The sequence below is a fragment of the Strongylocentrotus purpuratus genome, unplaced genomic scaffold (genome assembly GCF_000002235.5).
Source record: "Strongylocentrotus purpuratus isolate Spur 01 unplaced genomic scaffold, Spur_5.0 spur5_scaffold_7, whole genome shotgun sequence".
NCBI classification, from domain to species: Eukaryota; Metazoa; Echinodermata; class Echinoidea; order Camarodonta; family Strongylocentrotidae; genus Strongylocentrotus; species Strongylocentrotus purpuratus.
The window spans coordinates 8,696,571-8,721,840 of NW_022145613.1; the positions used below are offsets into that span (position 1 = coordinate 8,696,571).

The 25,270-nt window shown below is 38.1% G+C and overlaps 1 protein-coding gene across 1 annotated transcript; it reads left to right on the plus strand.

Moving 5' to 3' along the window:
- The first annotated feature begins 896 nt into the window (after positions 1-896).
- LOC582799 (serrate RNA effector molecule homolog) lies at positions 897-24,700 on the plus strand. Its single transcript, XM_030973994.1, has 21 exons — positions 897-995; positions 2,652-2,803; positions 4,003-4,050; positions 4,617-4,748; positions 5,791-5,916; positions 6,776-6,973; positions 9,728-9,897; positions 10,502-10,628; positions 11,052-11,205; positions 11,806-11,883; positions 12,529-12,706; positions 14,608-14,843; positions 16,083-16,223; positions 16,613-16,984; positions 17,915-18,103; positions 18,646-18,799; positions 19,231-19,339; positions 20,102-20,255; positions 21,081-21,291; positions 21,869-21,962; positions 22,608-24,700. Exons 2-21 carry the CDS (start codon positions 2,682-2,684, stop codon positions 22,672-22,674), a joined length of 3,060 nt encoding a protein of 1,019 aa, XP_030829854.1. The 5' UTR covers positions 897-995; positions 2,652-2,681; the 3' UTR covers positions 22,675-24,700.
- Positions 24,701-25,270: the final 570 nt, after the last annotated feature.

Consider the following 25,270-nt stretch of genomic DNA (forward strand, 5'->3'; position numbering starts at 1 on the left):
TCTAACTGCCGGTGAAATTCACTCGCTGTGGCGAGCCCTTGCCGGAAGTGAAGAATTATTACGTAATTATTAAGCTCGCGCTCCATCTAGCTAGCATGCAGCTTGTTCAACCATAAGTCAACAAACACAGCTGGTTACGGTAAAGCGTGCGTATACTGCGACCTTTGAACATTTTAATCGCTGTTTTAATGGCCCATTCTCCCGAACGTTTTCTAACTGCACGTTTCATCGGTGTCACACCGATAGAATGAGAATTTCTCCTGCTCTAGAGCAGGAGAATTTAATCGCCTATTTCTCTTCTTTTCATCGGCTATTTAATCGCCTTTTTCTCCTCTGTTGCTTTCTAACTGGCACTTTCATCGGATGCGTCCGGATGCATCCGATGAAAATCGGTGCAGTTAGAAAAGGGTATAAGAGAGGGGATAGAAGGATGGCTAGACAGAGACAGAGAGAGAGAGGGGGAAGGAGGGAGGGAGGGAGGAAGAGAGAGAGAGAGAGATGGGGAGATAGAAGGATGGCTAGGAAGAGAGAGAGGAGAATGGATGGGAAAGGGAGTGAGGGAGATGGCATGAATCATATCATTCAGGTATACATGTCACATTATTTTATCTAATTTAACACCTACCATAAAGATAGTTTAAATAGTATAAAAATGAAAAGAAGAACAACATTATATATATTCATTATTGTATAGATTTAATTATTTATTGGTCTGTCCATTTTGGAATTAGGGAATATCTGCATGAAGCCTGAAAATATGTAAAAGCATAGAGCAGATTACCTGACAATAATAATCACAATTCACTCTGACTTTTCTTAGACCACCCCTGCCTCCCTCTTCCCCTCCCCTCCCAAAGTAAGTAAATGAGAGGGGTAGTCATCAATGTTTAGTTTTACATGACCCGACTTTCGCCATCTATCATGACACTAGAGGGCGACATGTCCAAGCCTAAGATTAAATGGAATCGGCGCGTCCATTTCTTGTCAAACGTGAGGTGAGTGATATAAAAATCAATTAATAAAATTATCGAATATCAGAGAAGTTGAAGTTATTATATTCTTGAAAAATGCTTATTGTGACTCGTAGATTTAGTAAAAGGTACGATCTGTTCTTGAAATCTAAGTTAAAGCCAGTTTATCTCGAAAATGCAGAGCTTGATTGTCGCATTGCTCAGCCTCTGCCGCCCTGCCCTGTGGCTGTGCATGTTGATCGTGATTGAGTTTGTTTAGTGCATGCAATGGTGCACTGGTGGAGGGAATGAGTTTAGTCTGGGAGTGCAGGAAATTGGGAAATAGCTGAACGCGATAAGGAAAATTACGAAATAGATTTGCAGGGGACAGCCCATTTATGTGTTTGCTCTATCTTGTGTGTACTATTGTATGAGAATGATATGTAAATGTTGAAAAACTTGAATGAAAGAATCAAAGAATGTTGTGAATGACAATAATAAACCTGAGATAGGGTGTCTGATCGCGCACCCAATGTTGTGTGCTAAAACCCTTCCCATAGAGATTGTACGCTTCCCTATGTGGTCTACGTGCATTGCGCGACCATCCAAAATTGGTCAATGATTTTATGAAAAAATTTGAAATTCAAACCTTTATAACAAATGATCCTGAAGGTGAAACTCAATAAATGAGGTGTCATATGAAAGAGCAGGTTTTTCTCCATATTCCCCATCGGGGGCCACCCCCAGAATTCTAAAAATATCTTGGTCAAAACAGCGATTGAAATGTTGTTTGCGTCCTAGCTCCAAAATTTGCCACTTTCCTGAGCTGCCGCCCCGCGGCTTAAGCAGGGCTAGACGTAACGATAATATCCAGATGCTTTTTTTTTCGCTAGCCCCAAGGGATCATTTGTTATAACAGTTTGAAAATACCCTTCCCACATTTTTGGAATCAGCTAATTAGGGAGGCGTGAGCTCCGCTCAGTCTAAACCATGGTTACATCGTAACATGTGCGCTTATAGTGAATGAAAGTATGGGTGGCCGATTCTCGCCATAGAACCCGGAAGTGAATACACGTTGTAGTCAATGGCAATATCGCGGAGATTGTCTCCGCGATATTGCCATTGACTACAACGTGTATTCACTTCCGGGTTCTATAGAGGGAACGGCCACCCATACTAGTCAATGGCACATATCGCGGAGACAGCGTGGCTCAAGCTTGCAAGTCGCGCATTGGCTGAGCAACTTGCGTACGATATGCATACGCTTGCATATCGCGCGATACAGCTGTTTGGCTAAATTTAGCAAAACAACATAACTCTGCGTGTACGTCTTTTTCGTCGATTCTGAGCAAAATGCTATGAATATTTCAGCATTTTGAAGGGGCTGTATCTTTTGATAGAAACATCGGCGAGACTTGAAATTTGAAATGTATTATTCTGATTACATTTTTAATTCAAATATCAAACAAAAATGGTGAAAAACGATCCCAAATTGAAAATTGAAAAATCGTTCAGACACCCTACCTGAGACGAGTGTGCTGTTGCCTGTTTTGATGAGTCTGACTCTGAGCTGAGTAAATATTGTGAGAAGATTAGAATTTGTACTGGCTTATTCCATAAGTGCATGAAGAATACTGCTCTTGAATCTTGTTCTACTGTGGTAATAGACCTTGTTTTGTTTTTTAATTGATCTATGATTAGCCATAGCAGTGTACAATAAAAAAAAAGAAGATGGACAGCGATGAAGAGTTTGATCGCCGCAGGCAGCGTCGTGACAAGTTCCGTGGTGAGCGTAGAGACTATAATGACAGACGAGAAAGAGATGACAGAAGACGAGATGATTGGCAAGATCGGTAAGGATTACTTTAAACACATATTTTAGTAGTTTTAGTATAATTTGAGGAAGTAAATTTAAGTGAGAAAATAATTAATTGGAAAGAGCAACAACAAATCAGATTCAAAAGAAAAGATGAATATATAATGATTAAGCATCTTTGAAATTTATTTCCATCTTTATCCATGTTCAGTTCAATATTTACCCCAAACTGGCTTTTTCTATCATATTAAAAAGTTTGAAAATTTTCTTTTGAAGGTCTTGTTTTTCAAAAAACAAATTTGAAGTTTAAAATGTAATTGTGAGAAAGAATTTTAATTAGTCATGAAATTTTACTTCTAAACTTTGATTGTTATTATTCATTTTGTCCGTGTATTTCTTGATGATATATCCCCAAAGTGCAGTATGTGGCGACAAATGTACATAGTCTACGAGGGAAAATTAAAGATCTTGGCTGACAGTAATTAAAAATTCTGAAACCTTCAAGGCGGATTGACATTTAAATGAGACTATATGAATTTAGCGTTTAATAGTCGGTGTTTAAGTCAATACTAATATTTCCAAGAATTTCTGTAACATTGAATCTATTTATGTAATCTTATTTTTTCACCTGCAGCAACATAAACAAAAAAACATTTTTCACTATCAAAATATTTTTCAAAATATACTTTGAAAACAATGAAATTAATTCAAGGAATAAATTCATATTGTAGGTGTTAAATAGGAATCTAGAAATTTAGATTTTCCTGGGGAGAGTTTCAATCGTCGATCCTTAAAATTGATCTGATCAATTTTAAGGGCCTAAAATTGAATTCTAAAATCAATTTTAGTTGATGAAACAATAATTCAGAGTCCTATAGGAGCAGGAGCTCCCAACTTTGGGAAACCTTAACCGCACTCCCTGTTACTTAAACATTAGTGTGGAACCCTGCTTACTTGCTGTCTGCATATTGGTGTGTGTGGTCTCCTTGTAGCCACCCAGGGGTGCTAAATTTGCTAGGTGTTTGGCAGAAGGATGCGAATTGATACATGTACATTCCTTGAAATATGTTTTGGTCTTTCGTGAACTACATCTAAAGAACTTGTTTCCCTTCGTAAAATTGTTCAATATTTATTATTTATCCTTGCAAAACTGAAAATGTCAAGATTTGTAGATGTATTTGCAAGGCAAATAAGGAATTGTACCTTTGATAAATTCTCTTCTCTTCTCTTCCATAGGCGAGGCCAAGTGGGTAGGATGTCTCCTACTCAGATGAGAAACAGAAAGTGAGTAAAATAGTGTGCTAGAACAAAGAGCAAACAGCTCACCCTTTATTGATGTTCACATGTTTGTGTTTAACAACTTGGTGGAACTAACGTCTTTGGGTATGTTATTGTTTAAGAAATACAATATTAAGACTTGAAGATTGCCATATTTGACAAGTTAGAAAGTAGAACTTTTCAAGTCTTTTACAGAATCAGAAATTTTTCAATAATACTATGTTCATTTTTAGACCTTCAAGAAAAGTCTTCAGTACAGATTTGCTAGGGCCATATTTTGAAATGATAAAGTTTGTGTGAAAGTCACTTGGTTTTGACCCAGTAGCAAAGACTGTAACCTCTTGACCCATAGTACTCTGAAATGATGCATACATATCCTGTAAGTTGTGTAATTGAGCTGAGAACATAGTCCAGGGATCTCCTCTGCTTGTCGCATCATATAAACGGCAGCTAGGCTAAAGTCAGGGTAGTAATAAATGCGCCTCGGAATAGAATTATCTAGATTGACGGTGCTATAGAAATGCCTATTATTATTATTATTATTATTATGATTTCCTTTATCTTTATGCAAGCAGTCGCAACTTTAGGAATGAGTGGAATCGCAGGGACTTCCCGGACTACGACAGAGGGCGACAGGACCGGTACAGCCCACCCAACAGACGGCAGGACATGAGCCCCCCAGCCAAGAGGCAGAGACGAGACTGGTAAGTCATTGCAAGAAGCTCTTCATTTAAAGCCCATCTGTACTAGTTTGGCCAGGGGGATTAGACCTCCCTGCAGGGTCACTGACAGGTGGTTATCTCATCAAATCAGCTCTCAATTAACGTAAGAAAAAGGGGATCATGGGGACCAACAGGCACCGATAAGGCATTGTTTGCTATATAGAGGCCACAAGTAGCTATAACTAGTGCAGTGGAGCTTTAAAGGTGTCTGTGCTGTCTTTTGGTGCATTGTCGACATTGCTTTTCTTTATTGACAGCAGAATTCTACATCATGATATCTCGTAGGAGTTTTATAAAAACCTACCTGGGATGTCAGAAAGTGAAATATATATGATGCTTCTAGCACCAAATAACAATGAAATTGTGAATTTGATAATCTGCAGGTTATTATTGTGGAATCTTAAAGCCCCACCTCACTACTTATAGCTACTTGCGCCCTCTATATAGCAAACAATGCCTAATCGGTGCCTGTTTTCATTCTTATGTTAATCGAGAGCTAATTTGATGAGATAACCACCTTTCAATGACCTTGCAGGAAGGTCTAACCCCCCCCCCCCTTCCTGGCCAAACTAGTACAGACGGACTTTAAATTCTTTCACCAGAACTTTTTCAAATGATTTCTTTTTTTAGTTTAAAGATGTGATTTTGCTGCTTGACTTTAGAAGAAAAAAATACATTCAATATAATGGCTTTAATAATGCATTCGATCAGCCTTGAAGTCAGAAATCTAGTCAACACTGCCCGACTTTGAACTGTTTGATGACAACCCAGGGAAAAAATTATTAAAAAAATTTGGGGGGGGGGGGGGGGGGGCTACTATTCAAGCTTGCATGAAAATAACACTTTAATTTGTTTTGCATTGAACTCTATGCACATTTCTGGGGGCCTGGGGGCTCTTTTATGACTTTCTGGGGCGAATTCGCCCTGAGCCCCAGTTAATTTTTTTTCCCTGTGACAACTGTACATGTGCAAAGAATACATTAGCTTTATTTACAAACATAAACTGTGCTGTTTCTCTCTTTAGGGATGGAGGTAGTTACGGATATGAAGGTGGCCATAGTAACCAAGGATACGGAGGGTACCATGGTGGAGGAGGTGGAGGAGGGATGAGAGGTGGTAGAGGAGGTCAATATCAGGGCCAAGGTCACAGGTAAGGCCATGGATGGTATGGCAGGAATTAATTCCTTGAAATGCTGGAGCGCTGTACTGGCAGCTAAGATAAAGCCGGGGTATTAATGAATGCGCCTCAGAATAGAATTTCTAGGCGCTATAGAAATGCCTATTATTATTCATATTATTATTATGTCTTTTTGCCTTCCAAAAATATTAGCTGGATTGATAATGTATACAATACCAATCAATTATCTTTGACTTTCAGTAATTTTTTTTTTTCTATTTTGATTTTTAATTTTGGTCATTCATATCTGTAGATAAATAAGTGTGATTGTAGTACTGCTAATGTGTTAGGAAGTTTATGTTGACTACTTGACTGCCAGAAAAATGAATTGAGGATTTATATTGCCATTTTAGGGCCAGTGTGATGCATGGAGACTCCAGCAATTTTACCAAAAATATGTCAAAATTTGATATTTTCTTAAAAGGTTTGTACCCATGTAATTAAAACTACTCATGACCCAATGAACTTAAAGGGAGTGTAGACTGATGAGACTACGTGTCTTTCCCATGGCCAGACTCGGAGGGCCAATCGGGTATAATATGACTACGGACGACCCGAACACAGCAATTACGTGTGTGCAACATACGTGGATCCGAAGCATGAGGAGAACTTCAGTGTGTTTCCCGCACGCTGACCATGTAGAGATTAAGTTGCTGACTACCGTTAATCAAGTTCATTCGTTTATGTGCAGTTGTCCAAAAGAAGACGTAGATGGCGTTAACCAGTATTTGCCAAGCCACAGGGTTTTTACTGTACGATAAGCAGACCAATTTTGTGTATTTTACCTTTAACTTATTTATTTGTTTACTCATATTTTGTTCGGTGTGTGTAGTAGCCATGGCACAGAAGGAGAGTCCGGTGGTCGTGGCGAGAGTGGTTCCAGTCAGATGCTCAGCTTCAAGCAGTTCTTGGCCAAGCAAGAAGACTCTATCGACGACCAGGAGGCCGTGAAGAAATACAACGCTTACAAGCTTGAGTTCCACAAGGCCCAACTCAGCGAGTTCTTCTTGGCTCATAAGGACGAAGAATGGTGAGTAGTGGCTAATCGTTGATGATGGTGTAATGTAATGAGCTCTAGTACTGTGAGTGACTTGGTGCGATGTGAATGATTGTATTCCAAGTATAGAAATCGGTGTCTGGTTATAAAGCGTGAAACATGTATGAAGTGTGTATAAGTAGGATTAGAATTTAAAAGAATGCATGAAACATGTATGGTGAGTGCATCTGTTGGATGCACACGCCATGTGTTAGTATAGTCCCATGTATACAATTCAGTGTCTGGTTATGATGTGTGGAACATGTGTAGAGTGTGTGCATTTTTAGGGAAGATGTGTGAAGGAATGTATTCGACCTTGAATAGCTAGCCCATCTTAACTTGGATACGGTTTGATATAAACCTTTGTTATATCAAAATCAAATCATTTTGAACAGGTTAATGAAAAACAGACAAGTAGAGAACATGCACGTTGTTGGTGAATCAAACACAGAAATCTGTTTCATGTTTTGAGATGTTACAACCAGGCATGACTGTATTGGTTGCATTGTGAATGAATGCGGGCCCCTTGTATGTGCATCAGTGTTGTGTTTTGAGATCAAGGAATTGTACTGAGATTGTTGCATGTGTGATGTAGCAAGACGCGTCTGTAAGCTTTTAAGTTACAAGGGGGACTCCATTTATGAATTCAACCACAAAAACATTTTATATATTATTTGTTACTTGGTACTAGTACAATTAAAAGAATGAAAATTGTTAATTGAAAGAAAGCTTCATGTAAGTTTGCATGATTTATAGGATGACTACATATAGATTATAATGTAGATCATCATGAGAAAAAGAAAGTCCCAGTTCATTTAATTTGTTCTACTTTTTATATGAATTTGTAGCAATGAAAATTATATTTGATTGGAACAAGCAACAAAAAATTCTTCATCGTTTTGTTTTCTTTATTTGCTCATCAATAATTCAGTCTCAAATTACCTTTGTTATTTTGAAAAATATTTTTTTTAAATTCATTTTGATAGAAATCAAAATTCAAAATTGATTATGTCTAACCTTCATACTCCACAGCAAAAAATTTGAAGAACCATTTCTTCATCTGGATCCGATTTTAAAAATTGCTCCATGTACGACCCACGTCTTATGCTTTCTATTTATCCGCTATGAGCCACCACTGTGAAACAATGCAGTGGAGCGTGGCTACTACTACTACTACAATACGCGTACTACCCCTACTTCTACTACTATACGCGTACTACCCCTACGTAGTTGCATAGAATCACACCTCGTTATGGTTTCGGTTACGATTGTTTAATCACCATCGACATAGCTGTGCGACACCATTGGTGTTTTATATCAGCGACGTCACTTGTATGTTATATTCGTCCGCGATTCTAACGTCGTAGTTTGTTCACCTTGAGCATGAGAAAACGACCAGACGACCAGCGATGGGGAGAGAGTTCGTTGAACTCAGGCGAGCTGGTGGTGTGTTTTCTTTTAATTTCAGAAAATCCTCGTAACATTCTCTCAGTCATGTAATGGGCTGTGGATTTGCCAGAGATGGGGAAGCTGGCAGATGAATGAAAGCACAAGGTTTGATCATCATCAAAATGGTTTAGTTTAAGCTGCAAAGTGAACTTGAAGGAAGAGGGGATTTTAATCCTTTGGGAATAAGAGCTTAATACGCAGGGGACATTATTCTCACCAAGCAAGCAATGCTATTATGGGGTAGCAACAGGCTATCACTGTGCGATGACGATGTACATTCTAGTTCAGTATTATAAATCCTTGACTGATGACCTATTTCTTAAAGGTACTAAGTCCCATTTGCAGCCCAGCCAACATCAAATTCTGTAGAACGTTGCAAGAATTAGGAACATGTCACGTATGTCCTATCTGTGAAATTTAAACGTTAGCAGTGTCCTAATATTCAAATTATGCAAGGAAACCTGTTTACTTTCTGTAAAGGGTACATGAGCATTTGTCTACATCATTGACCCGATTCTTGTAATGGCCAAAGTTAAAGTGATTGAATCTTTAAGCAGCACAAATAATACGACCATTCAGTACAAGGGTTTGAAAATCAGACTATTACTTTAGCGATTGCAATCACCTAAGTCGATTCGACAACTAGGGGTCGTTATTTTCCCACTTAAAGACATTTTTTAAGCCCTTTCGTTTTGAGAGAAATTGGAATTTTTAGCCTGCAAATGGGACATAGTACCTTTAATGGACCTTTATCCAATATGTCTATTTCATAAAGACCTCTATGCAAATTGTCTGTTTGTTAAAAAAATTAACTTCTACCATAGGGTTAGTTTGATGAGGCAAATTTTCTTTATCTTTAAACTATTCAATATAATTTCTCCATTGTTCCTTTCGTGTATGTTTTCAAGTGACTTCTTTTGAGCTTGAGGTGTTTTCAGAGTTGTATTTATGGATTTCAAAAGTCTAGGATATGCTTCTCTTGAACTCCTACGGCAAGGCATTATCAGCACTTACAAGAGTGATTTATGTTTTTATCTGGCTAAAAAATTCACTTGGAAAAACATTATCAAATCTTGAATTTTATGTTGTATGTAGTAGGTCACAACTTTCTATTTCCTTAAATGTCGGCATTTCAGTTATTTTATCATTTATCCAAGATATTTTCAAAAACGGTAGACGTGACTTGGTAATAAATACAATACTGCCCTAACCAAAATATAAACAAAAAAACACAAATGTGTCTAGTTGGTAATACACCCTTTTGAAATGCTTTTGATTCCTTATTTTTCTACCACGCAGGTTCCGCGCCAAGTACTACCCAGACGATTGTGAACGGGAGCAGGATGAGACCGAAGAAGGAATTGACCGTCGTCTCAGAGTCTTTCTGGAGATGCTGGACAGGAATGAGGTCAACAAGGTTATCCTGCAGGCTGATAAGTCGGAGGGAGTCACTCATCTTTTGGATGCAGGTAAGAGAAACTTTCACTTTGCTAACTGTATGTGTACTTCAACATGCTTGTGGTCTTAATACAATAGACAAGTACTTGGAAAGATGTAGCAGCGATGGTAGATATGGTAGCAGGGATGGCAGTAGCATTAGCATCAGCAGTTACATCCCAGCTGAGGAGTTTATGCAGTAGCCCACCAGAACCAGAACCAGAACCATATTTAGTATTTCACCTTCACAGGTTTGATAGTAGTAGCAGAAGAAATAGCATTAGCAGCTTCAACACTTGGAATCTTATGACTTGGTCATGCAAAATATTTCTGTATAATCAAAATGAAAAGTAATTGGCATTGTTGCAGGACCTTACTTTTGCTATTTTCTGTACTTTGATGCTGTGTAACAGATTATTTAACAGTACCAGAAGGCTTGACAGTTCTTTTCTTATCCAGAGTTCTGAGGCCATTCATTCATGATATAATTCTTTTTGAAAATTTGGATATTCATTCTCCCCAAGTCCGACAAAAACCTTATGGAGTTAAGTGAGAATTTGTTCAATGTTTTCATAGATCCAACTCACTATAAATAGGGCATAGAAAACTCAATGCATTTTGTCCTTTTACTTTCAGTTGTGATAAGATTGGAAGGAGGCAACGATCTAGACCTAACCATCCTAGACCAACCAGAGCCAGTCAGGTCCTATGAGAGAGACCGAACCATGTCAGAGTCTCAACGAAGCAATAAAGGAGATGACAAGTAAGTATAAGAAATTCCAATTCAGAGACAAGCAACAAAGTTTATTCTTATTCTACAATTGTATGTCAGTGAATACAAGATGCGCTATAGAGTGCTGTATTGTAAAGCAGGGTAGTTAGGAATGATAGATGGAATAGCTGACAGTGTTTCAGACTGTCTTAAGTTGGTCGGGCAAGATTTAATAATCATTGTTTTGTGTGTTATTTGAAAGAGGTAAAAACGAACTTTTCAGTCATTAAGAAAAGATAATCCACAGAAATGTATCATTTGGTAATTTCTTTTCTCTCCAGTGCCATCTTATGTAGGGAAGACAAGTCTATATTAATTTAGTTTATGAATGATTGCAGTGTAACAATCGGTAGAAAGAGTAAAAATATTAGCATTATAATATTATAATATTCATTTTAATCTTCTTCGTTTCAGACATCAAGATGACAAGAAAGAAGAAGGCGAAGAAGGTGAAGAAAGGGATGATGATGATGATGTCAAGAAAAAGGAGATGGAAGGAGATGGAGAGATTGTAGAGAAAGAAGATGGAAAAGGAGATGATGAACCTGTTCCACCCCCTCCTAAAGATGTAAGCAATTAAAGAAAAATTTACTTTCCAAGAAGAGGGATACTTACCGTACTTTACAGAACAATTTTGGTGTAGTAGAATATGTAGTTTAAAAAAAAATATTTATCAATTCAATTCAATTAAATTCTTTTATTCATCCAAATTCATAAGAATTCATGGAAGTTTGTTTGGTCACACATTGTAAAAATACATAATATATATGTATGAGAAATTATATCGTTGTGTTTATAATCATAAAAGGACCATCAAAATAAAAGGTAGACTAAATAGAAATATTCTCATATTCTAGTATTACACATTGAAAATGGTGAAAAGGATAGAACATCAGTGTGAAGGAAGGAAGGAAAACCATGCCACACCACACCAAAACCACGCCAAATCAACAGAGTAGATTTAAGACCAATGTATATACTGCCATCTTTATTTCCTGATTTTGGAATTGAAATGGATTGAAAAACATCATTTATTAATATTGTTAAATATGTTTGCTGAAAAATACTATATTCTGATGCTTTCAGTAGCTGAAGGAAGTAGAAATTAAGTCATTTTGTTGTGTATGTTTTATGCAATTTGTCTTACATTTATCTTTTATTTTCATAGGATGACAGCAAATTATCCCTGCCAGACCCAATCCCCCTCCTCCAGCCCAGGATGATGAGAAGAAGGAAGATGAAGAGGTAGAAAAGGTGAGATAGAAAAGTTAGAAAACATGTTTTTTGGGGGGGTGGGAGGGTAAATAATTTTTTATTGCTGAGGTAATGATATCATTGTCTACAATTTGTATGACATACATATTTCTATGTGCTGCCGAAATGTAATGTCAAATACAGTCAAAACTTTTCCAAAAATGCACATCAGTGTCTTAGCATTCATTTGCACCCATCTGCCAGGTACACTATGAATACTGTCATATCTGACCCACCCCCCCCCCCCCCCAATAATGAAATTTGGATGATTCCAATACTTCACAATGTGCACTCAATCCTGTGTACAAGACAATTAACCTTTGAAAATGGTCTGTCACATAGCAATTTCATTGATTGTACCATTGAGTGATTGATTGTACATAGCAATCAGTTGCAAAAGATTAATTAATACAGTCAAACCTGTCTGCAACGACCGCCCAGGGGAAACACAAAAAGTGGTCTTTGTAGACAGGTTCCTTTAGTACATGTTTCAATGAGAAACCATTTTCAAGGAAAACAAAACATGCGGTTGTTGAAGACAGGTGGTCTTTGTAGACAGGTGGTCACTAAAGCAGGTTTGACTGTACATAACTCGTCTTTAATTGGCAATATTAATGTCATCTTTGTCAATCACTAGAATGGAGAGACTGGCAGGCAAGGAAAGGAGAGAAAGCGTGGTAAGAAGCGCAAACGTCAGCATGGCCCAGGGTACAGTGATAGTGAGAGTGATATCAGTAGCAGTTCAGGCAGTGACATTGAATCAGAAGAATCGGACCATGAGCAGGGAATGCTTGAACCAGAACCAGCTCCTCCTGGTAAGGAGTTTTGTTCCTGTATAAAGTGATATCAAATACTGATTAAAGGGGGTCTGCTCGCTATTTATAAGGAGCACTATTAATAAAACATCGCTATTCATTTAGTCACGCGTTATGGATAGCGGTCCTTGTAAATGGCGGTCCTTATGAATAGCGAGGTAAATTGGCTAAGGTTTGCTCGCTATTTATAACGGCCGCTATTCATAAAGGATTGATATTTGTTTTGTTACGCCTTATCGATAGCGGTCCTTATGAATAATGGTCCTTATGAATAGTGTCCTTATGGATAGCGAGCTTGACCCAATTAAAGTCGCCTACTGATTAATTGGGTCATTCAACTTATATCCTAATTCAGTGACAGCTTGTACATTACACCAGACATACCAGCAGTGTGAAATTCACTCTAGGAGTATGTGTAATGAAAGCAAGCTTGATGATATGTACATTTCTGGAATGAAGAAATCTACATGAACTCAGGAAGTAATTTCTTGGCTCAAATTTGTAAACAAGGAGGAATGTGGAATGTACAATGAATGGGTCAGTGACTCTGTAAGCTTGATGTTACATGTAGGTCATGTTTAATCAAGTTCAATTTCATAAAAGTTATAGGTTATATTTGAAGAACTATTAAGTTGTAAATCTGGAACAATTTAAACATAATGTTAATAATTAGGGAGACTTGCAAATCTGGTTTTGAAGTCATTTGGATGAAATGCTTTTAGGTTAGGTTTAGTTATTCATTAAGCACTTTTTTATGCCTCCGCCACTGAAGGTGGTGCCGGAGGCATCATGTTTTCGGGTTGTCCGTCCGTACGTCCGTCCGTACGTCCGTCCCGTTTGACCGTTATCACAATATCTCAAGAACCATTTAAGATTTAAACTTAAGACTCGGGAATAGTATTTATCACCATAGGAAGACGATCTGATCAGATTTGGAGTACGTAGGTCAAAGGTCACAGGTCACAGAGGTCAACTTATGAAATTCCTTGTATTGAGTTTGTTAGCGCGATATCTCAAGAACCATTTGAGATTTAAACTTCAAACTTAAGGATAGTATGTATCACCATAGGAAGACGATCTGATTAGATTTTGGAGCACGTATGTCAAAGGTCAAGGGTCACAGAGGTCAACTTATGAAATTCCATACATTGAGATTGTTATCATATCTCAAGAACCACTGGAGATTTAAACTTCAAACTTAGTGATAGTGTGTATCACTATAGGAAAACAATCTGATTACATTTTGGAGCACGTAGGTCAAAGGTCAAGGGTCACAGAGGTCAACTTATGAAATTCCATACATTGAGATTGTTATCATAATATCTCAAGAACCACTGGAGATTTAAACTTCAAACTTAATGATAGTGTGTATCACCATAGGAAGACAATCTGATTAGATTTTGGAGCACGTAGGTCAAAGGTCAAGGATCACAGAGGTCAACTTATGAAATTCCATACATTGAGATCGTTATCGCGATATCTCAAGAACCACTGGAGAATTTTCACTTCAAACTTAATGATAGTATGGATCACCATATCATAATATCTCAAGAACCACTGGAGATTTAAACTTCAAACTTAATGATAGTGTGTATCACCATAGGAAGACAATCTGATTAGATTTTGGAGCACGTAGGTCAAAGGTCAAGAGTCACAGAGGTCAACTTATGAAATTCCATACATTGAGATTGTTATCATGATATCTCAAGAACCACTGGAGATTTAAACTCCAAACTTGTTTAAATTGCTCTATGGCGGAGGCATCATTTTCGACTGCCCGCAGTCAAAATTCCATCTAGTTTTTTAATCACATAAAATTGAATCCACCCAATGTACAAAGGAAAGGTAAAGAAACTTCATCATTAATCTATATTTTGCACTGATCTCATTTTGCCACCCAGGCTTAGAGAGTGGTGCTGATAAGGGAGCGTTGGAGAGTGATAACAAGCTTGAGGAAGGAGAAGCAAAGGAAGAAGGAGAGGAAGGAGAAGAAGAAGAAGAAGAAAGAAAGGGGGAAGAAGGGGAAGAAGAAGAAACAAAAGATCCGGATGAACCCAAACCCAGAGCGCTCCATAAGACCTACTCCATCTTCATCAGGAACGTGGCACCTATCATCAAAAAGGAGGAGATTGTTTCAGTAAGTTTTGAGCAGTGTTTTAAAGCCTATCTGCACTATTTTGGCCAGGAGGGATTAGACCTCCCTGCATGGTCACTGACAGGTGGTTATCTCATCAAATCAGCTCTCAATTAACATAAGAAAAAGGGGACCATAGGGGACCATAGGGGACCAACAGTCACCACTTAAGCATTGTTTGCTCTATAGAGGGCGCAAGTAGCTATAAGTAGTGCAGTGGGGCTATAACTCTATACATCACCAATGTTTTGAGTAGGGTTCTCACCAGTGTATATTAACAACATGATGCTTAGACCAAGTGCTGTGAATTTCAGGGAAGAAATGCTCAGGTCAAATTCTCTCCAGCAAGGGGTGATGAGAAGGGTTATAATATGTCACTGCATCTTTCAACGGGTCAAGCTCGCTATTCATAAGGACCGCTATTCATCATTATTCATAAGGCCCCTATCCATAACATGTGACAAAATGAATAGCGGCCCTTATAGCGAGCAAACCATAGACAATTTACCTTGCTATTCATTAGGACCGCCATTTGCACGGACCGCTCTTCATAACACGTGACTAAATGAATAGCGGTCTTCTATAAATAGCGGTCCTTATAAATAGTGAGCAGACTCCCTTTCGACCTGCACCTTGTTTTATTCCTTCCAAACCACCTCTGGGATGATGCTGCTAGGCAATATTTTACCCAATTGCGGACCAAGGTTAACACAAATTCCTGCCAAGAAGCCTGACTTGGACGACAATTATATGAAAATATATTAAAGTTGCTCAAGCCTGGATGTATAGAGGGCAGCACATGGACGTACGCAGGGGAGCGTAATACCTGTTGGCTCAGTGTTATGTAGTGATCGCCAAGTTGCCTACTTCACGAACGACTATATACCAAGCATGAACATCTTTAAGTTTGACAGGATATGAGTAGACTACACTACTTATCTTTAAAAAAGATTTCCACCTCGTATTTGGTGTACTGATGCTGTGTGCAAGAAAGTGGTAAATGGCTTGATAAATGAATATTTATAAAGTCCATATCAATGATAAAATGATGGAGCTTCAGGGGTAGAAACAGACACGACCCTGTTAAGTGTTTAAATGTGAAACATGAACATGTAGAAGTAGAATTTTTCATGGTTTCAACTCAACGGTTCAAACAAAAAAAATCTTATAGCACCAGTAGAGCTAAAAGACCTCTTTGCAGCATGAAATGATTAATTTTTCACTGTTTAATGTGTCCCACAGCTATGTAAGCGATACAAAGGATTCATGAGAGTGGCCCTTGCTGATCCACAGCGAGATAGGAACTTCCAGCGCCATGGATGGGTCACCTTCGACAGGACGGTCAACATCAAGGAAATCTGCTGGAATCTTAGCAGCATTAGGGTAAGTCATGAGAGATAAAAAGAAAGAAGAGCAAGATAGAGGCAGATAGTGTCTTTCTACAGATGCCCTTTCAGCATCGTTATTGTGATTCATTATGTTTTCTAGTTGTCTGTCCATTTCATTAGTTACTACAAGAACTGAACAAATTTTGATGTGATTCTAACCCAATGTAACAGTATTTACAAAAAATAGGAGATATAGTGAGGATAGAGAATGGAAAAAAGGTGTAGACAGGATAAAACTTGTAGACTTCCTTTAGAAGACAAAAGACGAGAAAGTGTGTATTTTTTCCATGAAGTTGATTGCAGTGATGCTGCTCTGTCATTACTTCACATTTTGTATAAACCTCATCTTGCATTGGTCTGTTCCTGACTTTATCACCTCTCCAGCTAAGAGACTGTGAACTCAGTCCCGTTGTCAACCGAGACCTGGCCCACCGCATCCGTGCCGTCAGTGGCATCACCGCCCACAAGAACATCGTCAAATCTGACCTCAAGTTGGCAGCGCGCCTCGTCCAGGTCATGGACCAGAAACAAGAACTCTTCACCGGTGAGCCCGGATGGGATCTGAAGAAGCAGAAGATGAAGGATGACAAGAGGAAGAAGAAAGAGCACGAGGAGAAAGAGAAGAAGAAAGCGGAGGCTGCAGCAGCAGCCGCGGCGGCAGCTGAAGGAGAGAAGGGAGATAAGACAGAGAAGACGGAGAAGACTGAGAAGACAGAGAAGACTGAGGAGGGTAGCATTGAGGAGAAAGAAGAAACAGTAAGTTCAAAATCATGAAGTAACTCTTGAGCTTCTTCAGGGCCCCGTTTCACAAAACTTGTCATCAGTGACAAATGAAAGTTTTTTGTTATAAGCTACTGAAATCCTTGCTTCAGATTGGTTATCAGCAGATTTGTCACTGATTTTTGTCAATTGTCATTGAAAAAAAAGGCTTTGTGAAACGGATCCTGATGTAGTCTACAATGGATCTAGTAAGTATCAGTAAAATAGGATTGTAGTACTGTTATTATTCAGAGCCTGAGTACATTTTTGGGATGGAAAAATCTTTCTAGCAAGAAGATTTTTATAAGGTCTCGGTATTTGAGATCAGATTACCTGACCTGCACAAGGTTCATGATAATTGATGGGGTTAGGGGTTAACCTCACTTTCATTAAAGGTGTGACACCCGCACTGACTACACTGTCATACCTGCACATCTATGACTGTACAGATTCATATTCATATTCAGGCAGTGGTTGGCCAAATAACATATGCAGCTTTAAATCCTCCATTGACTTGCATTATGATACTAACTTTCAATCATCGCATTTATCTCAAAATAGCAAGAATGTGAGTTAGCACTACATTATTGACCCCCTCAATAAGATTATGTCTTGTTTTATTTTAGAATTTGAGATTTTGTGTTTGTCATTTTAAACTTAAAGTCATGCAAAACTTGTAGCTTCTCGTATTGTGGAATATTCATGTATAGTAGCAGGGAAAAAAATACACTGGATCTCAGGGCGAAGTAACCCCCAAGAATGTGCATAGAGTTCAATGCTAAACAAATTAAAGAGTGTTATTTTCATGCAAGTAAGCTTGAAAAGTAGCCCCCGAAATTGTTTTATATTTTGTTCCCTGTATAGTAGAATAACTAAAAGTCTCATGGGTTGGAAAATAAGTTGTTCCACTGATTTCATTTTTTATAGCAGCCTGCTAAACAAGAGCCCAAAGAGCCGTTGCCTGCGAGAAACCCAATCCTTGAGAACATCACAGACTACCTTGTAGATGAGTTGAGCGCTGAGGAAGAGGTACTGCTTGGCATGAAGGCTGATGGACAGGAAGAGGGCCAGGAGATGGGAGACATCACCTTTGAGAAGGATGACCACCTCTGCAAGGTATTTTTTTTTTTTTTAATAATATTTTTTTATTAAAACAAGGATGCCTGAATTCAGGCCCTGGCAAGTTATTTTCAGACCATAGTTTAGGATTTTTTGTGTACAAAATAGCTCATTCTAGGTGATTTTCAGGCCCTCTAACTGGCATCCGTGTTGAAAATAAAACTCAATGGCATAACATATTTATAATAATAACATATCAAGAAAGTAAATGGATGTATACATAACACAGTAGAACACAACACAAAACGGCACAACACAAATGCCTCACTCTAGTCAGTTATATGTAAGACTCACCCTGACATGCATCAAGGTTATCTATCATTTAAGAAAACCCAAGACTTTAAGGTATGATCTTCTCACTGGATCATCTTTACAAATGCTCTTAGTAATAATATTTGATTTTATTTGATTTGATTTGATTTATTTTTCCACTTAAATATCCACAAATTAAAATGACATATTATATGAGCCATACAGTATTACAATATATAATAGAAAAAATGAATTAAATCATTGTCTTCTCTTTGTTGTATTTGTAGGTTCTCGATCGTCTCTTGTTGTATCTTCGAGTGGTTCACTCGTTGGATTACTACAATGCCTCGGTGTATAAGATTGAGGATGAGATGCCAAACAGGTGTGGCATCATGCACTGCAGAGGACAGAATCCACCCAATCGCCTTTCTCAAAGAGACGGTAAGCTTCCAGCAGTAAAGCAAATTTTGCGAACCCTAAACTAAGTTTATTCATTGATCATGTCTTACCATCACTGTGAATTGTTTTCATGTAATGATTATGCTGTGGTAAAGTTTTGTCCAGCAGATTGTAACCAGAATACAGAAAACTGGCTGAAAGCCGCGCAGGTGCTTGACACCATGAAATTTATTAGCATTGGACAATGTTGAATACTAACAACGTACGTGGCCTGGACATGGTCCCGTCTTTTTATGGAATGCCATATTCCTTTTGCTTATTACTCAGCAAACATTTTTTTAGAGTTATTTGGTAGATGCCATTCACATATACATATGAATATGTGGGTATAGTTTATTTATTGTTATTTCACTTTGAAGTTTGAAGGGGAAAATAGTTTATTTATCAATGTGTTTTGTTGTTCTTTTCTTCAGTGGAAAACTGGCAGAGTAATTTTGAGAACAAGATTCAGCCTCTCATCAACGTGAAGACCAAGATGTCTGATGAAGAACTCGGCAAACTTGGAAAGAAAGATCAGGAAATATATCCTTTCAAATAAAAATCCATCCCAAACCTTAAACTCATAATGCAATCCACAGCAAATAGTGGAATATCTTATTATGCATTAACAACTTGTAACAATTGATGCTTTCAAAATTACAATGAATAAATGAAAACCAATATTGCTCATCACAAATAGCAAAATCGCCCACTGTTACACTGCAGCAATGAGTGGCGATTTTGTCATGGCATATATCTAGGTGTTCTATGGTTGAATCTCACACAAAGGTTCAATTTTGCACCATTCTACATAAAACAGAAATTATTCAGTGGGTCATTTTTTGTGAATATATAAGTAGTTCGCACACAGGTACCTGTATTTTCGCAGATGACGTGGACACGTATTTTCACTAGGTTTTACATTGTATGTTTACACATGCATTGCTAGCCCATTTTATTGCATGTGCTGAATTGTTATTCTTATAAGAAATACTAGTAGCTAAATTGCCAATATAATTTCATCACAAAATAATGGTATACACATTTTGTGCAATACGAAAGATTGTTGACCTCATCCATTTCCCAAATTTATGCCTGGGGAATCAAAAGGAATCAATGAAGATTGAAGAAGAGAACTCTTTGAAACAGATAAATTCAATCAGCAATAAATGCTACGTAAGGAGCATTCAGACTTGATGAAAGTTATACCCTTTTCTTGGGCTGATTCATACACTCGTATAGTGTTATAATGAAGTTGATCAATTTGGTAAACTTCCTTGACTATCTTGACCTGTTGGTGTGTACGGAGGTGGAGAAGTTCATCAAGGCCAACACCAAGGAACTCGCCAAGGACAAGTGGCTCTGTCCTCTCAGTGGGAAGAAGTTCAAGGGACCAGAGTTTGTGAGGAAACACATCTTCAACAAGCATGGCGACAAGATAGAAGCAGTCAAGAAAGAGGTGGGTTAAAAATGGTGTCATCTACTAGGGACAGGAGTTGAAGGGGTTCTCAAGTTAGCTGTCATTGGGAAATGAAATTGTATGGGATATGTGAAGCCTCAGTTTACTTGCATATATTACACGTATATCTTGTGTATCTGTCATCTTGAACCCACAATATTAAACTTGACCTTAACACCGATGGCAACCCTAAACCTTACTGTATATCTTTGACGACATAAAGCCCAGAGCAGTTGTGCGCTGGAGCAAATATAAACCAATCCAATTACAGGTCCCAAAATAAGAATGTTGGCTCATGTGCAATTGAACTTAGTGTACCAAAAGTGGTACAAAAGCTCCAAATGGGTTGTCCTCTCTCATCCGAACTTGCCTATGCAGCTCCCTTTTTTTCTTGTTAAATGATTAACTGACACAAACTTAAATTTGCTAGTATTTACCTGAGGAAGATGTCTCAAGGCAGATGTAACTGCCCTAAAGGGTGAGTACCATTCAGATGTCATGTGTCATACAAGTAGCATCTCATGATTTATACCCTCCTGATGAGCCTACTTGACTGTAAGCATGGAGGTGCTTCATGTAGTTGTAAGTGAATTCCACCAAGCCTAATACCTACTGCATGCACTATGTCCTTTGGCAAGACATTGATCTACATTTGCCACACTCAACCCAGGTGATGTAAATGGGTACCTGGCAGGAATTAATTCTTTCAAATGCTAGAACGCTGTAATGGTAGCTCAGCTAAAGCCGGGGTAGTTTGGAAGTACTTAGTGATTGTAATAAGCGCTATATAAAAGCTGAGTATTATTATTATTTGAATACTCGCAGGTGCTTTTCTTCAACAACTACCTCCAAGACTCGAATAGACACAAGGTTGTAGAAGCTGCCAAGCCCAAGCCATCCCAGCCCAGCAGTAGCGAAAGCCAGTCACAAGACTCAGGTTACAATGGGCAGAGGAGCGGCAGGAACTACCAGCAACAGGGTAGCTATGAAGGAGGCAGAGATAGGGGTCAGCAGGGATACTCACAGAGTAGCAGAGGTACAAAAATGTGGACATACTGTCACAATTTCTTTTTTCTTCCGATCCTCCCCTTTGACATTTGTCACCTCCTCTTCCTCCTCCTCACCCTCCCCTCATCATCATCAGCATTTAAAGTCCATTTGTCCCACTTTGTGGGGTTGGACATTTCATTTCCTTAATGGCTGCTTTCCAAGCTTTCCTGTCTGTGGGATCCATATGACTGGTGCCAGATTTTTTGGCATCTTCTTCTATAGTTTCCCTTCCAAGTTTTCCTGGGTCTCCCGCGAGGTCTTCTTACGGTGACTGGAAAGTTTAGAGCTCTCTGGAGTCAGTGTGTTGCCTCTCTTCTTGCCACATTTCCAAACCATCTCCCCTCCTCCTCTTCCCTCCTCTTCCCTCCTCTTCCCTCCTCCTCCTCCTCCTCCTCCTCCTCCTCCTCCTCCTCCTCCCCTCCCCTCTCCATGAGTAATCCCCATCGAACGGGATAAGTAAAATTTACGATTATCTTTCTCCAGTGTGCCTTTTATAGCATTTCCTCGTAGAAGACTTGATTTTAATTTTAAGAATGACAAATTGTCATGCTTTGTTTCTTCAGGCTTCAATCAGTCCGGACGTGGAGGATATGACCAATCTTATGGTGGAGGCAGTTACTCCAGCCAGGGCGGCAACCAGAGGAACTTTCATCGAAGGTGAGACTACATACTTTGTGGTGAGAATAGACTAGGAATATTTCAGTTGCCCCATCAGGACAAGATAGCTAAAAAGGTTGACTTAAGGCCTATTGAAATATATATGCTATGGGAAACTGATGCAACAATATATAACAGCATTTGTAAGTGTAATGTACTTCACAATTCTTTATCTTGTAACAAATAGATAAGTGAGTTAAGTTACCCTAAGGATTTCTGTTGAGCACATGCTTTTTTCATCCCACTTTCCATTTATTTATAAGTTAAAAAAGATTTCTACCTTAATCCACTGCAATTTATTGTGTATTTGAATGAGCCATGTCAATGTGCACTTAACTTATGTTTTGTTTTGGGAATTGAAGGAAATCATACTTTTCTGAAAATGTTTCTTGATCTTGCAATGCAACTACCAGTGTTGCATGTTGATACAAAATCTTGGTACAATCAGTTCTGATATTCACTTACATAGCATGTGTAGTTTTTTCTTCTTTTATATCTGCTCAGTTTATGCATGCAAAGCTTCTATAAGTAATTTATTACCACCATGTTAAAGTTCAGCACATAGGAGTACTTAGCCAATTTAATAATTGTTTGCAGTTTTTAATGAGATCATGTTCTTTTTTCTTTTCTTTTTTTGTATTTCAGGGGTGACCCACGCTCTCTAATCCAGTACCGGGACCTTGATGCCCCAGATGACAGCGAGATCTTCTAAACCTCTTCACACTTTCTTTCTTCCGAGGACCATCTCATAATGGATCCTTTCTATTTTTGTACATATCTCTGCTTCCTTTCTGTGTACATCACATGTATGATGGCATTGTGATGACAGTGTTTAGGTATGGGAAGATCAGTGCTTCACGCATTGTCAGTTCAGTGCTCGGTGTTTTGTCAGTTGGTGGTTTAGGCATTGTCAAGTCAGTGTTTGAAACATTGTAAATTCAGTGCTTCAGACATTGTCAGTTGAGAGTTGGGGGCATTATCAGATCAGTGCTAACAGTATTGTTAGTGCAGTGCTTAAGGCATCCGATCAGTGCTAACAGTGTTGTTAGTTCAGTGCTTAAGGCATTATCAGATCAGTGTCAACAGTATTGTTAGTTCAGTGCTTAAGGCATTATCAGATCTTTGCTTACGGCATTGTCAGATGAGTGCTTCAGGCATTATCAGATCAGTGCTAATAGTATTGTTAGTTCAGTGCTTAAGGCATTATCAGACCAGTGCTTACAGTATTGTTAGTGGGAACAACTGATTATTGCTTGAGTCAGTGTATGGTCAGTGTTATTACGCTTTATTACTTTTATGCTCGGTGTATTGTAAGACCATCTAGACATTGTGAGATAATGTGCTTCTTGACTCTACAACTATCCATTTAGTATACTCTTTCTAATACATTTTGGCTGCTACTAGTAGTGGAATGGCAGGTTTTACAGAGTTGCTGCTGACCTCGTTTGTAATAATATTTTAAGTGCTGTATCAGAAAATGTAAATCAAAACCTGAAAAAATGACATGAAACTTCCTCGAGTTGTCAGGGACAGAACTTTTTCCTCGCAAGAAACTTGTGAATTGGAAAAGTTTGATACCGGTCATGTTGTTAATCAACTATTTTGCAGCATGAATCTTTCCCAAATCACGACTTCATGCAAACTTCATGAAAACTTCATCCACGTGAACGCTTTTTGTTTTTGTTCTACATTTTTGTGTCTTTTCAAGGCAAGCATAAGGTAGTTTTTGATATGTCATATACTTAACAATTTAATACCAACAGTAGTCTCATATCTTTCGTCATCTAAAGAGTAAGCTACTTTGTCTCCTTTACAAATTTACCTGTAAAACATACCATTTACAAGGTTTAAATCTCTAGATAAATTGATACTTCTCTCAATGTTCGCAGCTTTTTTAGTACTGGTTGTGAACTTGGTTCTCTTTGGTTTATGTATTTCCACCTACCTTGAGAATCAGTTGGGAATACACTCCAAAAGTAAGAAGCAATTTCCTCAAAGTAAAACCAAAGTCATAGCCTAAATGCTTGTTATGTAACCTGCCAGTGGATATTTGTGTTATGCTGGAATAACTATTGTATTGTGATTTGTTTTCCATTTGTGTTAGACACTCTTATCTCCTTTGTTTTTATGAGAGAAAACTTTTTGTTTGTTCAAGCCCAATACATATTTATTTTGATATATGCAACTACTGTACACAATGGTTCAACTTATGTTTTCTTCTGTTTGGAAGGATGCATTGAACCTATGCCAGAGGTCTATTCATACAAGCAATGTTATTTTGTATAAATACTGATAGTCTACCAAATATACTACTTGATGGATGTTAATTGGCATTGTGGGCCTAATTTGGCATGTGGGAATACGTGAAAAGTACCAAAACCAATACCATTCTTTAATAGCGCATCATACAGAATTGATTTAATGTTCATGGCCATGCCAGTGTATTTCATATTTAGCTGGAAAATTGAAGTCGGGCTTAACGTTTTGAGAAATTAGTAATTTTTAAATGTGTATTTGAGATTTAATCGGATGCTTATTTTTTACATTTGAGGTTTTGTACATAGAAATGGCATTGAATAGTTTGAGCCTCGAAAAAGAAAAGAAATGAAATGTTTTAATTGAGAAATGCAGTCAAATGAAACAATAATCTGTTACTAGTTGCAAAACAAAACATACAATCATTCCCAACAGTTTGAGTAAATTCGATGATAATAAAGTAAAGTCAGTGATATAAAATATGTGTGGAATCCTATGTGTGTGTGTGTGTGTGTGTGTATAAATCAAGGGTATGAATAGTTGCATACTATGCTGAAAGTTATGAGTGTTAATTGAATCAAGAACTTATGGTACAGTTTTGTTTGAGAAAAATAAACTCTCAAAATGTGAGAGAAAGCATAGGATATGCAAGATGAAAGATAGATAGGGGATGGTGAGAGACGGAGGAAGAAAGGGAGGGAGAAATATGAGAGTGCGTTAAGGAAAGAGATGCACAGAGAGAGAGAGAGAGAACGGCCAACAGATAAAGGATGACCCATAGTGCATGTGTCCCACCTCAAATCATTTTATCATCTCTCCCAGTTTTATGAAGAGTATATCCTTCAGTATTCAGGCCACCTTGGGCTACATAAATTTGCAGGATATCATAAAAACCTTTCAGTAGGCAACTTTGCCAGGAGCTCTTTCAGCTCACAAAATGTGCACAATTTAAACTTTTGAAAATGAGTGGTTATTTAAAAACCCTGCAACACATACACAGAGTGAACACCTGTAGGGGCCATGTGAATGATAAGGCCTTTAAAAAAGAGATG

Bases quoted from the DNA above. Each gene is read 5' to 3' on its own strand.
- LOC582799 (XM_030973994.1), top strand. From the start codon at position 2,682: ATGGACAGCGATGAAGAGTTTGATCGCCGCAGGCAGCGTCGTGACAAG. The intron at 6,974-9,727 runs GTGAGTAGTGGC...TCTACCACGCAG, and splicing joins GCTCATAAGGACGAAGAATG to GTTCCGCGCCAAGTACTACC. The intron at 18,104-18,645 runs GTATTTTTTTTT...TTGTATTTGTAG, and splicing joins AGGATGACCACCTCTGCAAG to GTTCTCGATCGTCTCTTGTT.